The sequence below is a fragment of the Artibeus jamaicensis genome, unplaced genomic scaffold (genome assembly GCF_021234435.1).
Source record: "Artibeus jamaicensis isolate MK-2021 breed Jamaican fruit bat unplaced genomic scaffold, CSHL_Jam_final scaffold_369, whole genome shotgun sequence".
Classification (NCBI taxonomy): Eukaryota; Metazoa; Chordata; class Mammalia; order Chiroptera; family Phyllostomidae; genus Artibeus; species Artibeus jamaicensis.
This window is the reverse complement of record NW_026522042.1, coordinates 23029085-23056965: the sequence shown is the minus strand read 5'-3', so window position 1 is coordinate 23056965 and position 27881 is coordinate 23029085. Positions and strand designations below refer to the sequence as shown.

Genomic DNA, 27881 nt, shown 5'->3' with positions numbered 1-27881 from the left:
GGAAACTTGGAGTAACAGTGCTCGACCAGCCCCTTAATAGTCTCGACTGAATGTACTAAAGTGTAGCCACGACCATGTCACCACTGAGCTCGACCTGCCTTTTCGTCATCTGCTGCCATCTCTTCTTCCTTGCACACCATCTTCAGTCTGTCACCCTACTTTCCAGCACCATCCACTGTTTGTAATTTCCGAAGTGTGGAATGATATGACTATTTAAATGTGACTTGTTACGAATTGTATTTAAACACTGATACGACAATGGCTTTTCAAGGAATATGTGGGAATTTCTTTTTGAGTGTACGCTATGAATTGCCTGCTTTCTATTCGGTAAACTTGGAAGCGTCTTGCCACTCAAATGAGGACTGCCCAGCTCTCTGATAAGTGTCTGGGAAAGTAGTATTGATTTAGTGTTTGCTCCTTTAGCTTTGTAAGAAGCCAATTTAGCTGGCTCATTCAATAAAATGTATGAATGAGCTGGGGAGTAAAGCTACACAGCTCCTTACCCCTTCCTGAATAATCAGACTTGACTAAATAATGCACATTGCCTTTAGCTCTTTCTGAGAAGGTGCGCTGTGTACGAAAAGTCCCCTCATCTTCGTTTCTTCTTGGTAAACCATTTTGGAAGTCACCGAACTCAGGGTCCAAATAAAATAGGTCAGTGTTAGTACAGTAGCCGTCTCCCCTTCCCCATTCTCAGAGGATATGTTCCAAGACCACCAGTGGACACCTGCAACCTCGAACAGTACCAAACGCTATATGTACTATGTTTATCCTATACAAATGTACCTTTTCACCTTGAGGAAGCACTTTATGCCTTCTCTTTGGCATATCCAAAGTGCCAGCATCCCTACTCTACATTTTGCAGCTGTTATTAACTAAAATAAGGGTTACTTGCACACAAGCATTGTGATACTCTGACGGTTGGTCTGATGACCTAGAGGGCTACTAAGTGGCTAGTGGGCGGGGGGCTGCTGGACAAAGGGATGACTGATGTGCTGGGCTGAACTGAGCTGGGCTGGGAGATTTCATTATACTGCTCAGAATGGCGCACAGTGTCAACCTTACCATTTCTGAAATTTCCCATTTAGTACTTCCACAACAGTGACTGTGGATAAGTGGAGGCTGCTGTACATGTAACAGATGGTTGTATATTCAGTGATAACTGTTGGACCTGTCCTCCACCTGGGATCTGGGCCCCTGTGTCCTGCAGGATGCAGGATGTGTTAAGATAGCCCATGCCATTGATCTTGGTCCAGCTTCAGTTATCTGTTCCCCGGGGCCTTGCGAAGTCGGGTCAATTCTAGTTGGTATCCAGTTAGGAATTCAGATATGTGGGGCGTATTTGAATCTGATAATGTCCTCTTATGATTGAAAACATAAGCTTCAATTAGTGAAGCAAAACTCTTCGTCTGGATTTCTCCCAAATCTGTGAATTTGTACTTAACTCAAAATTCTTTTCATGGGTAGCCATCATGGTGGTAGTCGGGTCTTTGGAAATATCACCCCAGTAGTTTGGTGGTGTTTGCTTTTTCTTTCTCTAAAGATTTTATTTATTTATTTTTAGAGTGGGGGAGGGGAGAGAAAGAGATGGAGAGAAACATGAGTGTGTGGTTGCTTCTTGTGTGCCCCCTACTGGATACTGGCTTGCAACCGAGGCATGAGCCTTGACTGGGAAATGAACCAGTTACCCTTTGGTTCTCAGGCTGGCGCTCAATCCACTGAACCACACCAGCCAGAGCTGCTTTTTCTTTTTCAATCTGTAGTCCTGCATTTGGAACTGTTAAGAGACATGTATTTTGAAAGACTGTACTTTATAAATAAAAGTTTGGATTGTTACGATTTTGATTCTAAACTGGTAATGTAAAACCATTTTCACAAGGAAGGCAGAATTATGCAAAGATTCATTTTTAAATGACATTTCACAACGTTGTGTAATCTCTTTTAATTATAAATTGCAAAAAATACCACCTTTTAGTTTCCAGAATGCAGACTTACTGTGGGCTAAGCAGGCAGTGGTTCTAAGCTTCACAAAGATTAACATTTTAAGATAAAACACCTTGATGTAGCAGGTGCTGCTGTTATCCCATGGTACAAATGAGGAAGCTGTAGCACAGAGAAATAAGTAACAGGTCACATAACCAATGTGACTCAGCCTTTCTTGGTCCACATTCCATGCTCTTGTCTTGCTCTAATTGTTCTCAGGCAATAAAACTCAATTTACTGCTTGCCATTTGGGTAACTTTTCTGTGGCTTCTTTAAGTAAGTGCCATACATAGCTGCATTTGTAGGAGATGAATGGGATTCTGACATCTTCATAGGATCTGTTCTAGGGCTGGAGCAGAGGCAGTGTGACAGCGGTCACTACTTCTGTGAGCCACCAGGCTCCCAGATGCCCTCTTCTCCAGTCCCTTTGACTGCACTGGGTGGGGGTCAGGCTTTTGGGTCAATTCACTGAAACAAAACAAAGGCTTCTGACCCACTGACCCTCCAGGAGCTGATAGATTTGGAGACAGACAAGGCTGCAAAACTAGCACGTGTAGACAGCATGCAAAATTGGGGTTTTCTGTGGCTCAGACTGAAGCTGTTTAAAAATATTAAATCAGAGGGCTCTTGACTGACATACTGAGTCATACTGTGATTTCCCCACAAAACTGGAGGTGCGCTGCATTCTAAGGCTGAGTGATTTACCCAGACGAGCACACCTCCCTCCCTCACTCCACAGTCTGCCGCAGTAAGGTGCTGTCTTACTCTGCGGCTCCCTAAGAGGAAGAAGGCGTTCTTTGATGGCACCATTAATAGTTCTAGCAATTGTGATCAACCACTGTGTATTCATAGTTTCTCTTTTCTTCTAAACTTTATTGATTACTCAGTTAATAGAAAAATAAGGAAAGGGAGAAACTTTCGTATGTATCCCTGTTTGCAGTGCCGGGGGCTGGCACCGATTCTGTGGTGGGGTTTCTCTCTCTTGAGGGTTGGGCATCTACTCTGGTGTGGCCTATATGAGGTTCCTGGGCCCGCACTAGGTCTGCCTTTGATGGAATAACCCCTCAGTCCAATGTAAGAAATTGGATCTCTTTTTGTATATGACAGCGGCGGGAATGAAGTATATGAGTTTGGCACTTCAGATGGTTCCAGTTTTAACTTAAAAGAATCAGTGGTTTCGTTCTGTAGGAATTGGGGGATAAAAGCATTGCAGAGGATTTGGAAAATATCTAGCATTTTATGGTCTTTTTAGCAGTTTCCCACTGATTCCTGGAGGAAGGGCTTTAGTGAGCAGAGACGTCTTCACATCTGGGCCACCATGAAGTGGTCTTGGGCATTGGCTGGTCAGTAGCCCCTGGGTCATGAGGCTTCTTCTGTCTTGCTCATGAGGATTGCAGTTCAAACACTCAGATATTCCAGATGTAGGATAGTGAACGATGGTTTCATGCTAGTCAGTATTCTATTAAGTGTGTTTTAGATGGTTGCTTGTAGTCATCTTGTCAGAATTTTCACATCAGCTATAAATGTAACCCTCTCTCTGGCACACAGTTAAATTTAGCCACTGTTTATTGCAATGAAAGCACCAAGTTCATGTCAGTGTCTGTCACCTGGAGAGAGTGACCAGTAAGTATGCACATCAGGGCATCCTCTTTTATGACCTATGTCTACTGATTTGATGTGAAAACAGTTATGTCATACTTTAAAATAAAAGCTTGTTGTTTTCATCATAAACTTTTGCTGTGTGTGCTGGATAAAGATATTGCATAAAAATGATTTCTGAATACTGGTGCATATGTGGCATTAATTCTGTAGTCGACTCTGCTGCTTAAACTGAAATGAGAGGTCGCTTCAATGGAACTGTTCAAAATTATCTGCTTCAGCTCCAGCTGGCATTACCCTGGGGTATGGTGGTGTTTGGTAATCATTACCATAAGGACGGTTTCGTGTTTATTCTATAATTGAACATTCTCATTGCATAAACTTGAGGATTAATAAAACCAAGTTCAGCTGCTGACCAAGTTCAGACACAGAAATATTCTTTTAAACTTGGAAGGGGGCAGCATGTCCCTGGCAGGGTGTGAATAGCTTCCAGCCTATACTATAGTGGGCACCCTAAACCAAGCATGCTTATGGGAGCTGGATGACTCTGAACACCATGATATTGATAAAAACACCTGTCACATTGTAGTTGTGCTATTTTATAGGTTTTAAAGCACTTTTGCTCATTGGTGCTCTTGTTCTAGGGCTCCTTGAATACATATATTTTTATTCACATACCACTATTGCGTGGGCTTTAGCATCTCTTAATTATGGAGGAAGCCTTACTCCTCATCACATTAAACATTAAAACCCCAAAATCCCAAATTAAAGATAATTTGCATAACTATAAACCTATAGGTGTTGCGTTGCAGAAGCTCATTGGCATAGGTACTACTGCAGGTAACTACTGTGGACACTTCTCTTGGTCCGTTCAGGGTCTTCTAACAAAATACCATAGAGTGGGTAGCTCAAATGATAAATACTAATTTCCCTGAGATTTGGAGGCTAGGATGTCCAGGATCAAGGCATCAGCAGACTGGGTGTCCGGTGAGGCCTCTCTTTCTTGTTCCTGGGGGACTGAGTATTGCTGTAATCTCACCTGGAGAAAGGGGAGGGACTTCTGGGCCCTGTTGTATTTAAACTCTAATCCCATCCATATAGGCTCTGCCCTCAGGAGCTAACACCTTCCAAAGGCCCTGCCTCCAAATACCATCATACTGGGGATTAAGTTTTAACCTACTCGTACAAATTTGAGGGACAGGTGGTGCAAACATTCAATTTATATCGACACAGACACTTGTTAACTAGGGTATGGAGGTCTTCATTCTGTATTCTGGAGGCAGTGTTTTCTTTGAGATCTCAAACTGTTAGACTTCCTAGGGCCCTTGAGAGCCCAGACGCCTTTGCCCCCACCCTGTCAGGCCTGAGCCAGGAGCCCTTGCAGTTGCTGCATTGATTCAGCTCTGGATGCATAGGTCAGACTTGGGTGGGATGCAGTAAGTAGCAGTCTTCCTTAAACCTTGTTTTTAACTCAGGAAAAAAAATAGCCCGAGGTGAGAAGCCAGTTGCTCCTGCTGTGCACACCTGTAGCAGTCAGTCACAGTTATCTCCTTGTCCAGGACCTTCTATGTGGTACTTCCCTCTGGAGCCATGGGGCTCGCTAGCAGAAGTCTAGACTCTCAGTGTGGGGGGGCAACCCGTGGCCCATCGGCCGCATGCTGCCCAGGGTGGCTGTGAATGCGGCCCACCACAAAATCGCAAATTTACTTAAAACATCATGAAGGTTTTTTTAATGATTATGTGTCACAGTGTATTTAACGTGTGGCCCAAGACAACTCTTCTTCCAGTGTAGCCTATAGATGCCGAAAGGTTGGACACCCCTGGCAGAGGATGTGATTATCTGAGTCAGAATTTGAAAGGCCACATTCATTTACTGCTTCCATAAGACCTTGCATCTTATTCTGTTAATGCTAAGGCAGTTTTGCATCACGCATTTTTCTGACCCTACTTTAAATTACTTGCCATGCACAGCCTCTTCCCCTGTTTAAGCTTCAATTTAAACTCTATCAGATTCTCTGTGAATGGCTCCTTTTTCATATACTAACATTTCTGTATCTTTGCTTGCTTTGTGCTTCCTACTTTGTTAATTTTTCTTCAGCCCACAACTTGAGTGAAGTCTTCTCATTGGCACCATCCCTAAGGCTTCTTATTCAACTGTGGTTTAGGTTCCTTTTTGTTTTTATTTGTTAAGATTCTTGCTAGAGCTGTTTTGTCCACCTATGCTAAAATACACCTCTTTTAATTTGACCGTGTTCTACTTGGCTATAAAAACCTACCATATTTTTTTGGACCATAAGATGCACCTAGGTTTCAGAGGAAAATAGGGCAAAAAGTTTTGAAGCAAAAAATGTGGTAAGATAGTCAATAACTTAAATAACATAATATTTCACCAATGTAAATGTAAACAGAACTCAACAGCAGCATTAACAACCACTATTCCTCCCAAATTGGTGCGGGATGGGGGAGGGTGCATCTCATAGTCCAAAAAACATGGTACTTTGTTCTTCATAAAAATGTTGCACCTCATAGAAAGTGTGTTCTTTGATTAACTTGTTCATTATTTTGTGAGATGAGCTGCATTAACTTTATAGTGAATATTAAAAATCAACTTAATTCTTTGTTACTATTCAGTTTTTACATCATCAGTAATATTTTATTTGGAAAATTCACTGAGCAGACTTTGTATTTTCTAGTAGTATCATACCGCAAACACGAATAATTGAGAAATATATGTGTTTGAGAGAGGGTTGTGGGACTGGGGGAATTCATAAGAATGGCTCATTGCTAAATGTGGTGATATATTTTAACTTGAATTTTTGGTGCTTGAGGAGTGGTTTTGAGAAATTTACTCTGTTAGAATTTGATGTTGCTGCATAGATAGAACAGAATATCCAAAATTATAACGACTCAAATGAGAGAGAAGTTGAATTCTCTTTTACGTGAATTCCAGAAATGGGCTCCAGGGCTGATGTGGCGGTTCGGTGGTGTTATCCAGACACCAGACTCCTACCTTTTAGCTCTTCCATCCTCAGTGTTGATTTCTGCCCCTTCTGGTTCAGAATGGCAGGTGGAGCCCCAAGCCATCTTTCTTCAGAAGCACATACAACACATTAAGTCATTTGTTTGCCAGCAGCCAACAGTGGAATTATGAACAGATTTTAAGTGGGAGAAGGACATAAGCAATTGGATGAGAGTGGGGGTGGTGGTGGCTGTGCAGATTGGTCCACAGAGTCCCCATATTTCTGCCTAGGCAGTTGGGTGGGTGGTGGGTCTGGTCTTTTGGATGGGAACACAGGAAAAGGATAGGCTTAGGTAGGTGGGAAAGGTAGCAATGAGTGCACTTAAGAAAATCTTGAATTTGAAGAATCTAAGGGACGTCATGTTTGGTCAGTGGTATAACACTGGGTGCAGAAGTCTGAAGCTTAGGAAATGACTATCAGTAGGCTATGGGCATTAGACAAAGGAATATTGAGACACCCTGGAGGCTCTTAAAACTGTGCACGTGAGTGTATCTCCCAGGAAAACCAAGATGGATGGTGCCCCCATGAGTCTGTGAAGGAAGTCATGGACAGGAGGGTGAGTCTGTGAAGGAAGTCATGGACAGGAGTCATGGACAGGTTGGGCCTTGAAAATGAGAGAGACGGGTCTGGGGAGAGTGAAAGGGGAGTGACAGCTGTGTCTTCTAGAGCTTCACTTTCACCATTGACTATTGTTGATGTTATGGAAGTGTCATAAAGATGAGCATCTCCACTTCAGAGAATATCAGGTGTGATACAATCTGAAGGGCGCCACAGACCACGCCCTTGGCTCAAGAGAGGCATTGAAGTCTTTGTTATCTTATTCAACTGTTACATATTAGCATTACCCGCGTTTTATGCTTATGAAAAAAACAGGCTCACAGAGAGAGAGGTTAGGCAGCTAGTTCTCTGCCATGAAGCAGCAAGGGATGGAACCCTGGCTTGGAACCCAGGCAATTTTTTTTCTTTGGTTCTGGCCTGGATTTTGTGCTATGGCATCATATCTCCTTAGAGGTTCAATGACTGGTCCAGATTTTTTGAACTGGGAAGTGCTGCATTGATACTTCATAATCTTAAAACATTCCCATGTAACATTCTTTTTTCCTGACGATATTATTGAAAATCAACAAGGCCGGATTACTCTTTGCAGCATCATTTAGATTTGGATTACGCTCTTGTCTGACAGCAGAAACTCAGTCACTGGCTAAGTATGTTCATCTAAGATTGTAGATAGGGGTCAGCATGCTTTTCCTTGAAGGACTGCATTAGGACTAGATAGTAATTGCACTGGGCTTTGCCAGCCAGTGTCTGTCACAGCTCCTCAACTCTGCCTTTGCAGCATGGAAGCAGCTGCGTTTTGTAAACACACGAGCCTGGCTGTGTTCCAAGTAAACTTTGTTTTCGAAAACAGGTGGCCCAGTTCGCTGACCTCTGCTCTGGAAGGAAGCTCAGTTCTATAATTTCTGCTTTTCATCTCACTAGTGAAATCATCCGACAAAATGGTGAAAATAGTCAACTTTTCTTTTTCATTTCCAGAACTAAAGACACCTAGCTAATTCTGTTTTTAACATTGACTTTTTTATGTAATAACCTTTTATAAGGGCAATGACACTTTTTGGAGAACAGTTGCAAAGTATGGAATTTGATTTCCTATTTCTATTTTATTTATCAAGATTCTTCCGAAATATCTCGAAATAATCCCTATCTTTCCAGTCAGCCCTTGAAATCACAGAGCCTTGACTTCCGAACTGCGCCGTGGATTTCGCTTTGGTCACCATGAGTGTGCACCACGACACCGGTCTGCTGTAAAGGCTGGAATCCGTGGCTGAGAGAAAGTTTAGATGCTTATGTTATTAGAGAAGGTTCATGCGTTTTCCTCTTCAACCATAAGAGCTAGCACATTCAGGAGGCTTTCTGGAAGAAACTGGGAGGACTTAATCATCTTGTGTACAAAAATGTCCCTATGAGGACAAATTAGCATAATTAATTTGTACAGGAATCATAAGCAGGCTCTGTCTTATTTTTAACAATTGTATTTAAAAAAGCAGATTTTTGCTAAAATAATTATAATTACTCTTCTGTGCCCATTTTGAAGTGCCCTTTCTCTCCCAGGGACGCTTGCGGCATTGCTCTGATACAGGATGCGTCTTTAGCCAATACATGGACCTCTCAACTGCTGATGAGTAGTGTTTATCTGTTTGACCTTGAGCTTTCCTCATGACTGCCAGGAAATAAACTATGTCTGCTCCAGGAATTGGTCTTTTGAAGATAGAGTGACCAGAGGAGCTGAGAAGACTTGAGTAGGTTTGGGGAATCCTGTGACTCCTTTAGAATCACCTACGACAGGCAAGTTTCACGAATTCCCAAGTAAGAAGGGACAGTTTCACCTGACTGAGAGGATGGTTTAGACTTTAGGATGATCTAATTCCAAAGTTACATTATAAAAGGAATAAAACTGGGTGCCTGCAGGAAGCGAGGCCAGTTGATGAAATGTTCAGTTTGCCGTGAATCTTCTGTATGTGATGAAGAACTCAGTAGTTTTGTGTACTATATTCATGTCTCAGATTTTAATTCAGTATGAATTGCAGATCCCATATTCAAGGTATCACAACCCAAGTGATTAGAATAAAGAGTTTCTACTATACACTGTGCTTAGTAGGGTTCCCTAAGACATTTTAGGCTTAAATTGGTAAGAGGTCCAATGTAAAAATGGAAAGAATAAAAGCATGGAAAGAATCTGAAAGCACTGTCTATGTTGGATGTCCTCATTTTGTTAGGTAATACCTTGACACCAAAGGAAGTGACAATGTTCTGACACTGATCTTTATCTTAATAAATGCTCCCTCTTTTCTGGGTGGTCTTAGGTAATTTCAGTTTGCCCTCAGCTTCTTTTTAACCTTCCAGCTGACTGAAGGTATAGCTTTGATTTTTTCATGTTACATAATTTGTTCTAACCAGCAATTTGTCTGTCTATTTATTTGAACCCATTGTTGCAAACATGTAAATAGTTTGGGACATGCACATTTTTCTTTATTCGTATTTATTGTACTAGTGTTTTAGACAAGTGGAATTTTTTAGATGAAATAGTTCAATTCCTTTATTTTATTTTTAAAATTTTTTTATTTATTTATCTTTAAAAGGGAAGGGAAAGAGAGAGGAAGAGAAATATCAATGTATGGTTGCCTCTCATGTGTTCCCTGCTGGGAACTGGCCCCTGCTAGGAACTGGCCTGTAACCCAGACATGTGCCCTGACTGGGAATTGAACTGCGATCTTTTGGTTCGCAGGCCCGCGCTCAAACCACTGAGCAATACCAGCCAGGGCTGGGCTCTCAATTCCTTTATTTTATAGAAAAAACCTTGTAGGTCCATAGGTGTGAGGGATACATGTATAGTCATAAGAGCTAGGAGATGCTGTTTTAACAGACATGCTCCTTCTCTTTGGTTCAACTTAGTTTTTATTAGGTCTAGTGACATAGTAAAATAGTGTATACACTTGATACAATAGCACAGTGGTCCCCAAATTTTCTGGCACCAGGGACCAGTTCACTTACCTGCCAGCCTGCCCACCACCTCCTGATGTGTAGCCGGGTCCCTAACAGGACCAGGGGTTGGGGACCCCTGCAGTAAGTTCACTGGGATTCTCCCCATTAAAAGAGACTCATGAGTCATAGCTTAATATTGCCTTCCAAACTTTTATTCTATTCCCTCCTTACACCTAAGAGTCCTGTGGAATCTCTCATACCTTTGCCAGTCTGAGACTGCTGTGTGTTTTGAAATTTCTTGCCCCACTCTGATGCCGTGTCAAGCAGGAAATGTTGTAATTTCTAATAGGGTAGGAGGTGGGGGGACTGCAAGGCTGGTGGCTGGAGTGAGGAATGGAACCCTCAGAATCTCCACCGAGGTTGAATTTTGCCACCTTAGATAAGTCAGATAAACTTCATTGTATTAAGTACATTTTTCATTCCCACTTTCTGTTTTAAATGAGCAATGTGTTTGCCTTTGCCTTTCTTATTAAGACAGTTCGCCTCTCCTCAACTGTGTCTGTCTCAACTCCAGGATTACTTAAGACTCTCGCTGTAATGGCATATGCTATTTAGCAATGCCCTGTAGCTGAGAGTCCCCTTACAGACAGTGGACTCTGGGCACCCACGTGGTTCAGTGCATAGGAAGGACACTTGGTCCACTACGCAGAAGGAATTTGTACCTGATTGAGTGAATTTCGAGATGTCTGTTATTGACATCAGAGCTTCCTCTTGTTCCTTATTTGTCTGGTATCGGCATGACTTTCCACCCTTGCCATTCAGCACCCCACCTATAACAGCTTCCCCCTGGGTCCTCACCTCGGAAAGTGCACGAAAGACTGGGGGGACATTAACAAGAGCCCAGAAGCTTCATTAGGAAAGGTTTGGGCCCCTGCCTATGTATTTTCCGTTTTTAGTCTTGCAAAATAAGTTGACTTTTTTGTTGCAGTGTACTTGTTAAAATTGTTTAAGCCACACTGTCACAACCCGGCCACAGGCTAACAGCTATTTGCTGTTCCTTTTGACACTTTTTCTAGGTGTAGTTTTCCTACACTCTGGACATGAAAGGCCTGTAGGTAAGTCAGAGTCAACCTTGTTTTTCATCGGTCCCCCTGAGTCTAACACAGTGCCTAGACGTTTGTGGTCTTCCTGAAATAAATGTGTAAGTGAATCTGAGTGTTCAATGCCATATAGTTAAATATATACATTATTACTACACATTTGTGTGAGGACTAAAAATTTTAGACCAAAGAAATGCAGCTCTAGTCCTTTTAACTAACAAATGAAGAGACCGAGTCCCAGGGAGTTAAAAAATGATTTGTTTAACATAAGCAACTAATAGCGGCTATGGTGAGACTCAAGTCCAAGTTTAACAGATGTTGAAAGAGTCAGGTTCACGAAAGAATGGACATTGAATGGTGTTAGTTTCTTTTTTAAGGAGAGTGATTCAGGTGAGTTACTGTGTGGCTTGAGCACGCCGAGAGGGAAATTAAATCGGCACCCCGTTTTAAGTTCCACGCGTGACATGGTCTTTAGCGCTGGGTCAGCAAGCTGAGTGCCAAGGTGCTGCTGGTGTGGCCTGGAATGCCGTGTCACATTCCGTGGTCGATGGTTCTCTGATTCCCGGAGAAGTGCTCGTGGATTTGGACAATTGGATTTTCTTGACTTGCTTTTTCTAAGCCTACAGGAAAAATAGAGAGAAGGGCCTGGCTTCTCCCTTGAATTTTATGCTAAAATTGAGGAAGGATACCTCTTCATTCTTTACTTTGTGTTTGAACACACTATTTAGTAGGTGTAGATTAAAGGTAAAGTATTGTCAGGGGAAAGATCTATTGATACTTCTATTTTAAAACTATTATTGAACTCCAAACAGGTGAAATAGGCAAAACCGAGTATTGTGCATGGCCTTTGCCACAACCTGGCAATTTACCTAAAGCAAATAAGATGGAAATATAGTTTGGAAAAGAGCCTTTCTTTCCTGAATGTTGCTGTAAAGGCCATTTTCCTTTTTGATTTTTTGTGTAGTGCTTTTTTCATATACACTGGGCTCATTCAACATTTGGTTGAATGATTGTCATTCATCTTTTCCTAAAATGTGCCCATTTAGTATAACATTTGTTTCCCTGTAAAAATCTAGATTATGTAATGGATTTTTCAGTCTTTAATCTAATCTAAGATTTGGACATTTAGGGAAAGTGATAATTAAATCAGTTTCTATTTATTTGTTTGTTTTGAATACGGTAATTAGTTCCACCTGTGCTTTACTTAGGCATTCTTGACATTCAGATTTACTCTCTATTATCTGGTAACAGGACAGAGAAATGGCTTCAGGTAAGGAAAGTCAGTGACAATTTATTGAATACTGTGTCATGAGCTGAACTGTAGCCTTTCCTGCAAATACTCTATGTGATGCTATTAACAACCCCCCACGCCCCAGTTTTTCTTTTTATGGGTGAGTTTGCTGAGGTTAACTTCCTGCCCAAGTTCACATAGCTGAACTTGGCCTGCTGGCCCCATTGCCCATATGCTTTCTCCCATAGAGTCTATTGAATCCAGGCTCAAAACTCATTGGCAAGACTTCAAAGTTCTATTTGAACTAAAAGAGAAAAACCTGTTTTTTGAAATGTGAACTCTAATTACATAAAATGGATGCTTCTGAAAACAGTATTGTCTTGCACAGCGTGCTGTAAACCTTGAATTCAATCAAAGGCAGTTTACAGAGGCGAATAGCCACTGCACAGTTTCCCGCACCAGTGGCCCAAGTTGCTGGAGCAACAAGGTCACCTAAGGCCTGGGGTAGGTGTGGGAGCTTCTCTGCAGCTGATAGGCCTAGTGGGGAGATGCCCAGGGGGCTACTCTCTGCAGGGGAGTATCTGGAAGGGAGAACAGGCCCTGATAATTCTAACATATTTGTGGTTCTGGTAACAAAGAGAACTCAAAGGTAACATGGCCCCGGAGTTTATGAGGTCTCACTGGATTTCTGTTCGCTGTTCCCTTGGGTTTCAAGCAGCTATGGGTTTGTGCACGCATGCTTGCCTTCACTTTGCAACCACCTGGAGTAACCACATTGGTTTTTAGGGTTTTTTTCATGCTGTGGTTGTTACAGAGAATGTGAAAGCATTAGCTGTCTTAACGTCACTGCCAACTCCATGTGTCTGTATTTCTCTGAGACTGGCTCTGGAGCCAACGGCCTCAGCTTTACCTGTGGTTGACTTGTCAAAAAACCAGATTCTCAGGGCTTGCTGTAGACTCATTAATTAATCTCTGGAAAGAGACCTCTGATTCTGTGCTATTAATAAGCTCTTCCAATGATTCTTATACACACCACTGCTGTTTAACACGTTATAGTAAAATGTTGACAAATAAGAGAATATGAGTGACTTTACTCCAGGTCACATGAATAATGGGCAGATTGATATTGAATTCCCGTTGCTTCAATTAGAATTCATTCCTATTTGTTCATTAAAAAAACATGTATCATGTTTTTACCATGTAGGATCTGGGGGTAAAAAACATATTCTTCTCTAGGAATTCTCAGGTTAGGGAGGAATAGCCATCGGTCATGTTTTAAAGTCTTACAGCCCCCCAGAACTCACGCCTTCACTGTTTCCTCATTGCTAAATGCCTTGTTGAGTAGACAGGATACTTACTTGTGCCATGAAAAAGGCATAAGTGTGGAGGTATGAGTAGGGACAGCTGAGGGGCGGAGTGTTCGGTTGAGAAATTTTGAGGGCCATATTCAGCTTTATGAGGAGGGAGGACATTCACTGTTACACCGTGCTGCTGAAGCAGCATAGTGGTGAGGGGTCTGTTGAAGGCGGACTCAGCACATACCACTGCCTGGGGATTCAATATATTCGTCACTCAGCATATACTTACCGAACCCTGATTTGTGCTAAGCATAACACTGAGAAAAAATGCATTTTAAAAAAATCAAGGACATGATTAAAGACTTACAGAATGGTTTTCCTTGGAAATGATAAAGCTATGAAATGGCTTTAGGATTAAAAATACTGTATTTGTTATTGATACCAAAAAGATACATTAAAATGTCAATATCTGACAATATTAGGTGGCTATAAAAAGTGTGAATAGCCCTTTATGATTGGAGTTAGAAATTCCTCAAAATACAATTGCGGTTATTCCCGGTATGGGATTCCCGGTATGGGGGGGGCCCTCCTGGCGGGGGGCGCCGTCCCTTCTCCTGGCCACCCAGTTGGCTTTGTCAGGTGGGCTGCAAGTTTGTATAGCTCCAAGCCTCCAAGCCCGAGATGGTCTGTCTGGCCCGTTAATAAGCAGCAAAAACACCTGCACTGCTAGAAGTTGTTCCCCTGTGCTTTAACACTGTCTTGAGAGTTTGGAATTAGTTGAGGCAAAAAGACATATTAGCTTCCTGGGTCTGTGGAAGAGAGGACAGTTGAGAAGTGACCTCAGCAGCCTGCATTTCCTGAGCTGGGTGTGGTTCACTTACTAGCTTTATTAAAAGAGCAGGTGATTCGTATAAAGTCCCATGTTAGAATTCTGCAGCCAGGGCTTTTGAAAGACTACCCGTTAAGTACAAATAGTGATATGAATGCACAGCAGACTCTGAAGGCATATCAGACTATTGATGAGGATGAATAATACATGTTTTCTGATAGTGTTTGCTTCATGCGGCAGGATATTTTAAATGGGGAAACAAATTCTCTGCAAAAGATCTGCATCCAGTCTACCTTTATGTTCAAAGACAAGCTCAGCCAGTACTTGTCCTATTTAGAGCAACATCACTTCAGAGCTTTATAGTTAAAACTTGTAGAATCAATTAGGAGATACACTTCAAAAATGGGTTTCTACAATATGCACGTGATAACTTTAAAGAAAAATATCCTGTCAATAGTACAGTAGTGACGTCTGCCTTCTCATCTTTATGTGCTGTGTCATAATTCTGTGCCATAGAATTTGCTGTCATGGTGAGCCCTGAAACTTGGCCATGTCTCATTTGATGAAGTGGAAATTTCAGTCATAATTTAGCACACTTATTTCTACTCCCCAGTGAAAGCTGAGTTTATAAACTCAGTGTACAGTCTTTGTTGTATTGACTCTTAAGGTTTATACTTTGGAAATGGCATGTTTCAGAGTATGTAGTATTTATCAAGAACCCACTGTGTACTACAACTCATAAAATAAAATCTTTGTTCTGAGGTTATCAGAGATATGTTGAGTAAATCTGAAGAAAGGCTTTTGATTGATATTCAAGGGAAGCTAGATTAATTTTACTGCTAAGACTCTCAGTGCAATACAATGGGATGTAAGAGGGTTAAGCAATAAAGATACAGCTAAACAACCAAAGATGGATGGCTTATCTAAGACAAAGCTTGATTGAACAAGGAAAGTAACAAGGAGAGTAAAGGAGTTCTTAAGAAGGTTCTTTTTCTAGTTCATTGAGAATCAATAGACACCTGTGCATTCCCTTGTCTCTGAAACCCTTTAATAGTGCAGTGAGCCTATTTGCTTTACTTGTGCACACCAAATTGTCTCACAATAAGACCTCTCCAGGCTTAGTGGTGACTATGCTAATTCTCTAACATTTAAGTTTATGAACTATCTGCCCTTTCCCTCTCAGGACTTGAGAAGTCCTAAGTGTTGGAAAGAACTAGAAGATAAACTACTGATAAGTAAAGACCTAAAGTACTGAAAGATAAAGGACTATTTCAAAGACACATGATCTAACACGTACTATAGTAAGATCTTATAGAGTCTTTGGTGTGGAATAATTCAGATTTGACCATATTCACTTGAAAGAGAGTGACACTGATGTGGAGTTGGGGAACAACCAGCAACTTTGGAATTGACCTTGCTCATATTTCCTCTCCCCCCATCTATTTTGTAAGTGCCCCTCTTTACCAACCTTAATTTTGATGTACTTTCTGAGGCTTCCAGAATCTTGACTTTTGCCTTCACTTTGCCTACACTGTTTTATGTTGACCATTGTGGGGTTCTTCTGGTTCTTCATATGCTCCTTGAGTCCTTCCAAAGAGAGGCACATGTCTTCACTCCTGCACCTGAATCACTGCAGGTCAGTAGTTGACAATGCATCATCAGATCAAACCACACAATTTCTGTTCTTGTCTTTCTTAACCTTTTTGCAGCAGCATATAACTTGAAGATGCTTTGTAAAATTCTCTCTTCTTGAGAGAGACACATTTTTTTTCCTTGTTAACCCCTTTAAGGGCTGGTTTTTTGCTTTCCGCCACCTAAATACATTTTCTCTGGCAACCGTTATAGATGACTTCCATCATTTTTCCCTCCAGGTCAGAGTGTCCTCACCTATGTCCTACATGTAAACAGGATTTTCTTACACTCTTGACCAGGCCCTTCCTGTCACGGGTGTGCTCTGACATAAACACTTTCCATGTCCCCATCTTCATTGATAGACAGGTTAGCCATCTTCTAAGGCACTTTACTGTGATGGTTAGCAGACCTCCCTCAAGAGCCAGAGTGTCTTGGTTCACTCCGCATCTCCAGACTAGTAGATGAATGATCTTGGATAAATTATTTACCTCCAACATGCCTTAATTTTCTCATGGTAAACTGGAGATAGCGATAATTCCTTCCTCGTAGGACTGATGAGACAGTTAATGGGCCAAAAATGTAAAGACTAAATGGTGAGACAGACCTAAACAGAGTAACTGTTCTGTGTATAAGTACTTTTGATATTTTTTATCAACTCAAACTCCACCTTCTCTATAAAAAGTTTTTTGGTCCTGGCTGGTGTGACTCAGTTGATTGGAGCGTCATTCTGTGGACCAAGAGGTTGTGTGTTTGACCCCCATTTGCACGTGTATGGAGATGACCAGTTGATGTTTCTCTCCCCCGACTCTCTTCCTTCTCTCTCTAAAAAAGCAATGAAAAAATATCCTTGGGTGAGGATTAAAAAAACAAACAAACCACAAACCTTTTTTCTGTCCCCCCTGAATCCAAACTAAAGGTCAAATCTTCTGGGAAAACTTTATTGTTTTTCACTCTACTAAGATTCTTACCTGACCCTCATTTTAATTGTCTCTGTGTATCCCAACCCTCCTGGTAGATTAGAGTAGGCTTGTTGCTCACTTATGTCCCCTGTCATTGCTTACACTTAGGACCCACTTCAAAAACGTTCTTGTCCCACTAAGATCAAGTCTATTTTTCTAGAATAATTTCTGAACATATGGAGTTCTTGAGAGCATTCTGCATATTGGGTTTTTGAAGAGAGAGCCCCAAAGACCTGGATTTTCATGACAGAAAAATGGAGGGGTCCCTTGTGATTAACCTTCCATTGTATTGGAGGGCTTTCTGACTTTGAATGATCCAAATCACCTTAGTGGAGTTTTTGTGGTTTTCTTTTCTTTTCTTTCTTTTTTTTTTTTTTGAGAAAATTGGGTTGCAGAAGTGTATGTGTGCCCCCTTTCTCCAAATATTTTTTACACATTTTTATAGTACATTTTTACAATGTTGAATGAAAATTTTTATTGTGACAAGAGAATCAATTGTCTTGAAAATGTTTTCTCTACAGTTTTACTCCTGGTATTTAATAGGTGTGCCTCAGAAACGTAGACATGGGTTGACAATTATTACTATAGTTTCCTCTTCCCAAAGAATGTTCTCACCTCCTAAATGGTGATGTTACAATAGCTGAGTAGAAGCTTTGACTGAATCAGACTCCAGGAACAATAAGTCTAATGATGAAAATTATCACCAGGCATTGATAAAAACTGACTGCAAATCACAGTGACTAAGCATACCCTGGTAGAAATACCAAAAATTCACATAGGCTATATTATCTTTATTTCATTTTCTTTTTGTAGAATAATAATCTCAACCATTTGAAAGAAAAGGACAGCCATTTGTAGAAAATAGAAGTTGTTGGGCATAACCAAATGTTTTAATTTTCCTCTGTTCTGATTGAAAATATTTTTTTAATTGGTTGTGGTTTTTTTGTGAAAAGAATATGTGCAAATCCTTTCCTTAAGATTAAAAAAAAGATGGTTTTTCCTTTCTCTTATCTCAACATGTGTTTCAGCTGGGTTTGATCTATAACTTGGATTCTTTCATCCTGAGTAATTATAAACCCAACTTGTCTAGTGATGTAGTTTGTCTATAGGTAAAACTCGTGAGTCAGTTCTAACTTTATGTTACTGTAAAAAATCAACATAGATCGCCTTGTATATAAACCTGTTGAACCTTTGTAGCCCTGAATTCACAGTGAAAATTGCTTTTTCAAGAGTATAGTTAATATGCTGCAATCACATATTTAACTGTCAAGAAACATTGATTTGTTCTCAGCATTCTTGTGATTTGAAGATGGAAAAGAATCAAAAGACTATTTCTTGTCTTGAGCACATCAGGAAGCAGCAGTCAAACCAGAAATAACATTCTGGTCTCTGGCACACTGTTGCATATTCATGTTGGGTGATGCTGTAGACTTGAAGTCATTTTCATTGCCATCTGTCTGATATCATCCTTAAGAACTGTATTCTCTTAGTTCTAGATGGAATGGTTAATTAATCCAGGTTTGCATTTTCAAAGTAGAAATTTGGCAATGGATGGGACCTTGGTGCAATTCAAATTGGCCTACATAGGAAGTACCAAGATCTCGTTAGTGAGAGACAGAAGACATAAAAATACAATGTAAAGCCATAAACATAGGAACTTTTGGATCATATGGAGAAATTCTGTATCAGTCATTTTCTTGTTTTGTTTTATACACCAGTTAATGCATGCCAATAATTTTTATTATCACAGAATCATTGACAGTTACAAAGATGTAAAACTACGTCAGTGGGAAATGGAGTGGGGAGGTACCACAGAGTATGTAGTAATTGTAGTGAGAATACAGTGCGTATAAGCCCTCACGGTTTGGGGATAGTTAATGCCTGGAAACTGTCATTATGCAAGGTTGCATTCTTCTGAAGAGGGACAGTGCTGCAACTGGGGTTTGCATGTTCATCCAGAACACTTGGGTCACCCTAAATAATCGACATAACCAACAAAGTGCTATCATAATGAAGATTAAACAAGTCCAAGTGGTGATCATCTACATATTAAAACATCTAAGATTCAGTATGTGGGCCTGCTACAGTTTTGCTTGCTACCAAGATGCAGAAGGGTTCTTTAAAGCTATTTGGATGACCTTGGCCTCTGGGATGCCTGATGGGATGCTAACACTTAGCCCTGCCCCAGAGGGCTGAAATCTTAAAGTTGGCAATGACAATGCCATTGTTGTTTCTCTTACTGAACTCCTTTGATCCAGTATTTCCCTTCTTCTCTCCCACCTACACCCAACTAGACTGTTCAGTAAATGTTATATTTCAAGGACTAAAGAAAGGGAACAGTAAATCACAGCTCCCAGGAACCTCACATTTCATTGGAAAGCCGTAAAAATAATGCCCGTATTGGCTAAAATATTGATTAGACACTCTCTGGGTATGTAGGACTGTGACTTCAATGCCTGAAAGCACTGACAGTTTTCTTGACAGAAACAAAGGCAGTGGGCCTGGGCCATGTCTTTTCACTTGGTAGCAGTCAGAGGATTTAAGAACCTCTGTCCCTGGAAGGGGTAGAATGGTCCTCCAAGGAGACTACTTAGAATCAGTTTAGCTCAGTGACTCCAATCACTGGTAGCCATGGGCGTCTGTCACATTGGGACCCCCTCTTAGCACTGGAGAAGAGGAAAGTATTCCAATGGGCTTCCTGGTTTTAAAAACAATTGCTTAGGCTTTGGTGCAGAATGGGATTGAGGTTTCAATCCTGTACTACAAATACTTTCATTCTTATGTGCCTCTGAAGATATATGGAACAAGCTTATGGGATAGAATATTAGGCTTCGGTTTCCATAAATTAAAAATGCAAAAAAAAAAGAGAGAAAAGATTGTATTCAGTGGAGAAGTAGATTTTGAGAAGAAACAGTATAGGGAAGGTGAAGGGAGACTATTAAAAATGAGAAGCGCTCTCTCTCTCTCTCACTCTTTTATGTGAGAGTAATGAGTCTTTGTTCTTACTGTGTTTAAAAGTCACCATGACCTTGTGCTGATATTCCCAAAGCAAAGCTGTTGGCATTTAAAACCTATAACTGGCCTGGAACTTCCCAACCTACAAACTCCTGGAAAAATCTTCTAAAATGCTGCATTCCAACTGCTCTATAAAACTGCTGATATGTCCTAGTTTGGTTATTGTAACAATGCAGAGTTCAATGCACCAGCATTGGTCTCAGTTTTATTGCTGGGTCACTCAATGGCTAGAAAATGAGCCAAATGTGGACATATGCAGAGGTAGTTGTTTCACCGTAGCATAGGTTTAGGTTTAAGTGGTTTCCAGGGTGGATTACTAATTGCTGTGTCTTTTTTTTTTTATCTTAGAAGTTCCAACTTACACTTTTCTATACTGACTGATTTTGTTCAAAATTAGAAGTAATAGAAATGAGAAAAGTCATTAAAATATATGCCCAGCACTGTCTCTGATTTCTTAAGGATCACGATTCAAAGCTCCACTAACAAATGGGGTGATGAAAAGAATAGGAACAGAGAGTACCTGAAGTTCTGCCTTTCTTCATTACCTTGTTAATATCGTGAGTTCTGAGTCATCCCAGATCTGTGTGAGCCCTGTGACCCAGGGTGGGTGACATTCCTGAGATGAGAGCTCTGCCCACTTGCCAGCTTCTTAGGGAAGTTCCCCTTGACCTCCAAGATAGTACCTTTCTGCCTCACCTAATTTTGTTGGACTCAGCCTCTTGCTTCTACTGCTCCATGAACTTGGCTAGAATTTCCATATGGGTAAAAGGAGGATGCTAATGGTACACTTACTACCACATGGTACCATGGAGAAGATTGAATAAAATAACTCAGTAATGTGTTTAGGGTTAGAATTGTACCTGATACCCAGTTAATAGATTTTGAGTTGTAATTTTAATTTACTCTTGGGTGTAGGCAAGATTTTCACCCGTATTGTTTTGGGAAATAACCAGCTACCTTGCTTTTCCAGGGTTCTAGTGAATTGTATAAGTCTCCTTCTGATATCTCACTGTAACTAACACAAGAAGACTATCAAAAGGTAGGAGAGTTGGTTAACTTTGTGTTTGAAAATCAGAAGGAATGAAGACACACCTTCTTACTTACAACTGGGTTATGTGCCTTCATTTCCTACCCAGAAAAGAATCACAGCTGGGCTTAAAGCAGAGAATAGAAAGTGGCCCTAACTGTGTTTCGGAAAGCCGGTTTTAGCAACATAGATTGTAGGTCTGTGAACCAGCGCGACTTGAAGCCTCTGGAGATAGCTGTATAGAATTTCATGCTGTGCATGGCAGGAAGGGGCACTCCTATGTTATATTCACGACAAACTCTACCTTTACACTTTGTCTTCTATTTTGTGATTTCTAAGTTTGTGTATGGGTTTCTATTGTAGAATTGGGAGGGGATCTTAAAGGCAGGCCTGTCAGGTTTTCTATTTCTTAGGTATCTCAAAATAAGAGCTGAAATTATTTAAGAAATTGTATAAGAACGGAAGTTATTTTGACATAACACTATTTATCCATATTGGCTAATTAAGAATTCAGTGGAAAATTTATAACTACAATTTAAAAATACCAATCTAGTTTATCTCTTTATATTTTGATTTATTGCCTTTGTGATTGCTAATAGGATAAAAGTATGTTTGGTTCTATTTTTACCATGTATGATTGCTCCCACTTCTGAGGGAAAAATAACCAAAAATTAAGTCACATAGAGCCCACTGGATATCTGAAGTAGGTTATGACCCAAAATCACTCCTTTAAAAAAATATATGTAAGAGAAATTCTTTCTTTGATAACATTATAAAGGTCTTTCTTGAGAATAGAAACTAGTACTTTAGCCATCTTTCAGTTTATTGCTTTTTTCTCTCCCAAATCTTAGTCTCCCCAGAGAGGAAATTAGCATATGGAGTGGGGAGACAAATTTTGACTTCAGTCAGAATTCTTCAGATTAGTGCTCTCCTACACGACACCCAGCTTTTAGAATAAATATAGGTTATTTCACTGTCATGAATTATCATTTCAAGGAGTATAATGAATAAACAGCAAAATTTCTCCTTTCAGAGGATAATATTTTAGAAGATGATTGGTCAAGGTATACTTTATAATTCTGTCAGGAGTGGACCCTGAGCTGGGACCAAAGCAGATGGCCCCACCCATATTTTATGACCTTCACTTGGGCCCAGGTCAAGGCGCTGTCTTTCTCTGCCTCTCACTCTCTTACTCTCTCTCTCTTTGTGGGGAATGTTATTTCTACCATGCTTCAGCAATAAACAGCAACTGATTTTCCTCTAAAGAGCAACATTTCCGTGGATTCCCACTAATATATGATCCCATAAAATGTGTTTAAAAAAAAACACAGTGCCTGTTTAGCCCTGGCAAGGGTTTTGGACTGAATTTATTATTTATAAATGTAAATTATTTATCTGAATTAATGGCTTGGTACCAGAGGAAAAAAATTTCAGAATTCAAATATGAAATCATGTTCTGTTGCCCAATCAAAATGTCAGCCTGTAGTAAGTTGCAGACTTGACTTTGAGTGAACAGGGTTGTTCATGATCATTGGGCTTGCACGTCTAGTTTGAATCCTAATCAGAAAATTGGTAATGAAGGACACTTTTATATTGCTGTGGAACTATTTGTTTTAAGCCCAAAACTTGCTTGAAAAGCAATGAATACAAATCTGCCACAAGTAACAACCTGAATGTAGCTGGGGACACTGTGCTTTTCATTTCTTGGGGGGTAGTTTTTCTTTAATTGCTCCTACTTACTGAGATAGACCAAATCCTGGTTGACTTTGGTCTTTGAAGATGTGTGTGCTTATATAAATGAATAAATGAATAATGGAGTTCGAAAGAAGTATTTTCTTGAAACTTGTGGTTTGTGCTTGATTACAGCTGTGCCGTTTCTCTGGAAACCATGATGAAGTCCTTTACTGGCTATACTGAGATGTAACATGGCCGCTAGAGCTGTTTTGTACACTGTTCCATATTGGGTGCCTGAGCTGGACATTGGAGGGCGGATAAGAAACAAACACTCTTCTACTTTTCTTTAGTATGGACAAGCTTAGTCGTTAATCACCGATTCTTTGATCTCAGCTTATTTCCTCAACTTGCTGTGATTAGACACTCTATAACTGAGCTCTTTTAAAAAAAAAGATTCACTTTTATTGCTAATTGTGGCAAAATGCAGGTAAGAACTCTACCAGGCTGATCATTTGCAAGGATCCAGTTCAGTAGTGTTCTTCTGAACTCTTTACTGTGTTCTGTAAAGGGAAGCCTCTTTTAGTTTTCACACTTGACAAGCTTCTTCGTCCAGGCTGGCTGCTATAACAAATTGCCTTCTATTGAGTGGCTTATACATAATAGAAGTTTATTTCTCACAGTTCTGGAGGCTGGGAAGTCCAAGATCAAAATGTGAGCAGTCTCAGTCTGCAGAGGACCTGCTGCCTGACTCACAGGTGGTGGTCTCTGGCGGTGTCCTCAGGTGGGGAAGGGGATGATGGAGCCCTGCAGGGTGTGTCCACGACAGTACTTGCCCCGTCAGGAGGGTGCTGCCTCCCTGTCCCCATGCCAAAGGCCCCACTTCCAAACGCCATCACATTGCGGCGTAGGGCTTCAGCCTATGAATTTTGGGCAGAGCACAGACATTCGGTCTGGAACGACAAGTAACTCCTTTTTGTTCTGTTCTCTTTTGTGTTGTGTTACAGAACTCCAAGATGGGAGGCAAGCTGAGCAAGAAGAAGAAGGGGTACAATGTGAATGATGAGAAGGCCAAGGACAAAGACAAGAAGGCCGAAGGAGCAGGGACGGAAGAGGAGGGAACCCCGAAGGAGAATGAAATCCAGGCGGCCGGGGAGACCGCCGAGGTGAAGGAGGGCAAGGAGGAGAAGCCGGAGAAGGATGCCCAGGATGCTGCCAACAAACCTGAAGACAAGGAAGGTGGGAAAGACACAGAAGCGGCCAAGGCAGACGCTCCGAAGGCAGAGCCTGAGCAGACGGAGGGAGCAGCCGAGGGGAAGCCGGAGCCCCCGAAGGAAGTGGAGCAGGCGGCCACCTCGGGCCCCGCTGCAGGCGATGCCCCCAAGGCTTCGGAGGCAGAGGCTCCCGCGGAACCCGTGGCAGCCACCAAGGTGGATGACAAGAGCAAGGAGGGAGGGGAACCCACAAAGACTGAGGCTCCCGCAGCTCCTGCTTCGCAGGAAACGAAAAGTGACGGGGCCCCAGCTTCAGACTCAAAACCCAGCAGCACTGAAGCTGCCCCCTCGTCCAAGGAGACCCCAGCAGGCACGGAAGCCCCCAGTTCCACGCCCAAGGCTCAGGCCCCCGCAGCTCCAGCAGAGGAGGTTAAACCTGCTGAGGCCCCGGCAGCTAATTCCGATCAAACCGTAGCAGTGAAGGAATAACAAGGACAGCCTATGAAAAAGAAAGTACAGCTTAAAAACAACCTGTTTCTCTCTGTCTCTTGTCTGTCTCTCTCCTATACTAACTTGTTTCAAATTGGAAGTAATGATGTGTATTGCCCAAGGAAAGAAAAAAAAAAAAGATGTCCCATCAAGGGAGGGAGGGGGTGGGGAGAATCCAAATAGTATTTTTGTGGGGAAATATCTAATATACCTTCAGTCAACTTTACCAATCAGTCCCGGATGTTAAAGGTCAATGTCTGAAAGTACAGTACACCTTTTGTACCTGAACTGCTGTTACTTGCACTCCGCCACTAAGATCCGATATCTTGTCTTCTGCAAGGGGAGTTGGGAGTGATGCGTTTGATTCTGCCCACAGGGCCCGTTTCCAAGGCAATCAGATCTTTATGAAAGCAGTATTTTCTGTGTTTTCTTTTTAATTTGCAGCCTTTCTTATTTTGATATTTTTTTAATGTTTGTGGATGAATGCCAACTTTCAGACAGCCCACTTAGCCTGTCCACATGTATCTCCATGCCAATACTCCATTCTTCCTCCCCAGGTATTTTTGGGAGTAGCAAACATTCTCATCTGACTTAGGCCTCCCTAGATTTCTCATGACGAGTTAATGCATGTCCGTGGTTGGGTGCACCTGTAGTTCTGTTTATTGGTCAGTGGAAATGAAAAAAAAAATGTCTGCGTTCATTGCAGTTCCAGTTTCTCCTCCATTCTGTGTCACAGACACCAACACACCACTCATTGGAAAATGGAAAAAATAAAAATAAAAAACAACAAAAAAATGTACAATGGATGCATTGAAATTATATGTAATTGTATAAATGGTGCAACAGTAATAAAGTTAAACAATGAAAAAGAAGTATGAATGACTGTTGGTTTTCTTTGCCCCCCCCCTTGGTGATTAGCTTCAGTGGGGAACAGGTCAAGGTATCTGGCATTTTCTGGGATACATTGTATAGAAGTAGAAGGTCGTATCAAGTTTTTGTGAACATTATCTGTTTAAAAAGTTTCTTGGATCAGTGTCAGTAGGTTATCTTGGAAGAGACTAAACTGAAAATTTACTAGGCCTTTGGTTATGCACCCTATAGATATGTGGGCAGATTAATTTACTTCAAAAAACATTTTGAGTAAAACAATTGAAAGACAATAGATTCGATCGATCTTGAAGGTTGGGAAGAAGAGAATGATAAGACCTTAGAGAAACATCATATGTTGCAAGTTGTGAAACCACTGCTAATCATTGTGTTTATCCCTTTGTTCATCACATTCATGGCAGAGCCTGGAAAGGGCACCCCAGTTGCGAGCAGGCAGTGAGAAGCAGCAGGAAAGCAGGCACGGAGCTGGCCTTGATGGTGACCAGGTTCCCGTCCAGCCATTGCCAATCTGTGTGGCTATTAGTCACTTCTAACCCCCAGGCTTCCTTGCATTATCTACAAGAGGGTGAAGACAGGCTCTCCAATCTCTATGGAAAGACCCCTTTCAACGTCTGAAAATTCAGTTGTTTGTGTGTATATCTGGTGGCAGTTGTATGTTGTGGTGGATATGTATGTACTAACAGATGTGATGTCACCTCTATCCTTTGATTTGCCCAACCCCCACCCCCCCATTTGTTCAGGTTCCATATATTCTGTGGGTGGATGAGGGGTAGGAGAATTGGTGTAAGCAGTGACTTATGGGGTGGTCAGGCATGCACATCAATTCTCTAACGTAAGAAGTAATTGTCACTTGGATCTCAGCAGCGATTTTGGTCTTCTCTAATTGGATAGGTGATAAACATAAAACACTTAAAAATGAACTTAACCTTAGCCACTGTGAAGATTGCTCATGCCTAAATCAGTTAGGGTTTTGGGGAGAGCAGCATTAGGTAATAATCGCTCAGAGTGATAAATTCAAACAATTTATACTTTAATGCAGGAGTACTTTGTATGTGGACATAGGGAACTTCCTGTAGAATTTGGGAAAGGCCAGTATACTGAAATTTATTCCCAAAGGGGACATAGCAATATAGAAGGTGGGGATGAACCTGATTTTGTGCTTACGTGTTATGTTACACATGGTTAAATAAAGAGGAACAAAACTTCTCTTCAATTGCTTTCTGAGTGCCCTGTAGTCTGTACCAGACCTAACACATTGCCAGTGGGTAATACTGGGGAAGAAGTGCTGAAACAATATTAGGCAGATATACCTGTTCAGTTCAATTTTTGTTTATGATCACCTTTTGGCAGTTTTGGTTCTTGTTTCTATAGTGAAGTGAATTTGAACTCTTAATGCTTGAAAGCACAGCATATAAGAAATATGTAAACACAAAACCACCATGCTACTGTTTTAGGTATGAAAAACAGCAGAGAGGCTGTCTGGATTATTACCAATGTGTCCTAGAATATATAAAATAGCTTGGGGACGAGTTGGTGGTGGTAGTAGGGAAACAACAGATTCAGTGAACCATGAAGGACATTTATAGAGTTACTAACATTAAATAGCATGTACTTCTTGCAGACAAATGTGCTTGGTGGAAGTATTATGCTGTATATACACGCTGTCTTTTCTTTCTCTTTTAATTAAAATTATTATACATTTTGGTGACTAACACAATCAAATCAACCTCCTGGATTACCATTGATTACTACAAATGACTGTTTAGGGATAAATGAAACTAAGACTTTTTTTTCAGTTTATTTACACTTAAAATTTTGGGGTCAGGTGTAAGAGAATTAAAATCTGAGATATATATTTCTCTTTTCTAACTTTATTAGAATTGTTTTCAAGCAATGAAAGAGTACAGAAATGTGGTCACTAAAATATTTAAATCAGAATTTTTAACCTAACCATGGCTCGTGACATTTAATTTTACCACCCCTAAGACAAACTTAAGATGTAGTTTGAAATTGTGTGTGTATTCAGCAGGAAATGTCATATGCGTGGGAGTGATTGGTTTAGCCAGGGAGGGAACAGTGTTGGGCATTTAAGTTAATTTTGGTTTAACCTAGATTGTTCCTTCTTCATGAGTGGTATAAAATGAAGGGCAGGCAACACATAGGCTGTGCTTTACAGGCAAGTCAGCCCTCTTCGGGAACATGCCACATGTCTGGCTCACTGACTCATGTGTGTACAAGTCTTTATGAAAAATAAAGGGGTCCCAGAGTCCCCTTGTTTGTTGAGTGCCTATGAGTGTGCTGTGAGGAGGAAATTAGCAGGAATCAAAATGAACTTGTTCAAGGTTGTTAGCTTTGTCTTTCGACCTTGAAGGTCCTGTCCAGTATCTGACACTGGCTCTGCATGATGGGAATGGATCCAGATCCTCAAGAGCTGGGGTGCACCAGG

General features: G+C 41.1%; 1 protein-coding gene across 2 annotated transcripts in view; it reads left to right on the top strand.

Annotated features, from left to right (window-relative positions):
• The window catches only part of BASP1 (brain abundant membrane attached signal protein 1), a 67505-nt gene extending 42086 nt beyond the window's left edge, over positions 1 to 25419 (top strand). For both annotated transcript variants that reach the window (XM_037154388.2, XM_037154387.2), the window contains exon 2: positions 23852 to 25419. In XM_037154388.2, coding sequence (XP_037010283.2) covers positions 23861 to 24547 — 687 coding nt within the window. In that variant the 5' untranslated portion in view covers positions 23852 to 23860 and the 3' untranslated portion in view covers positions 24548 to 25419. The remainder of the gene's footprint in view (positions 1 to 23851) is intronic.
• The last annotated feature ends 2462 nt before the right edge of the window (positions 25420 to 27881 follow it).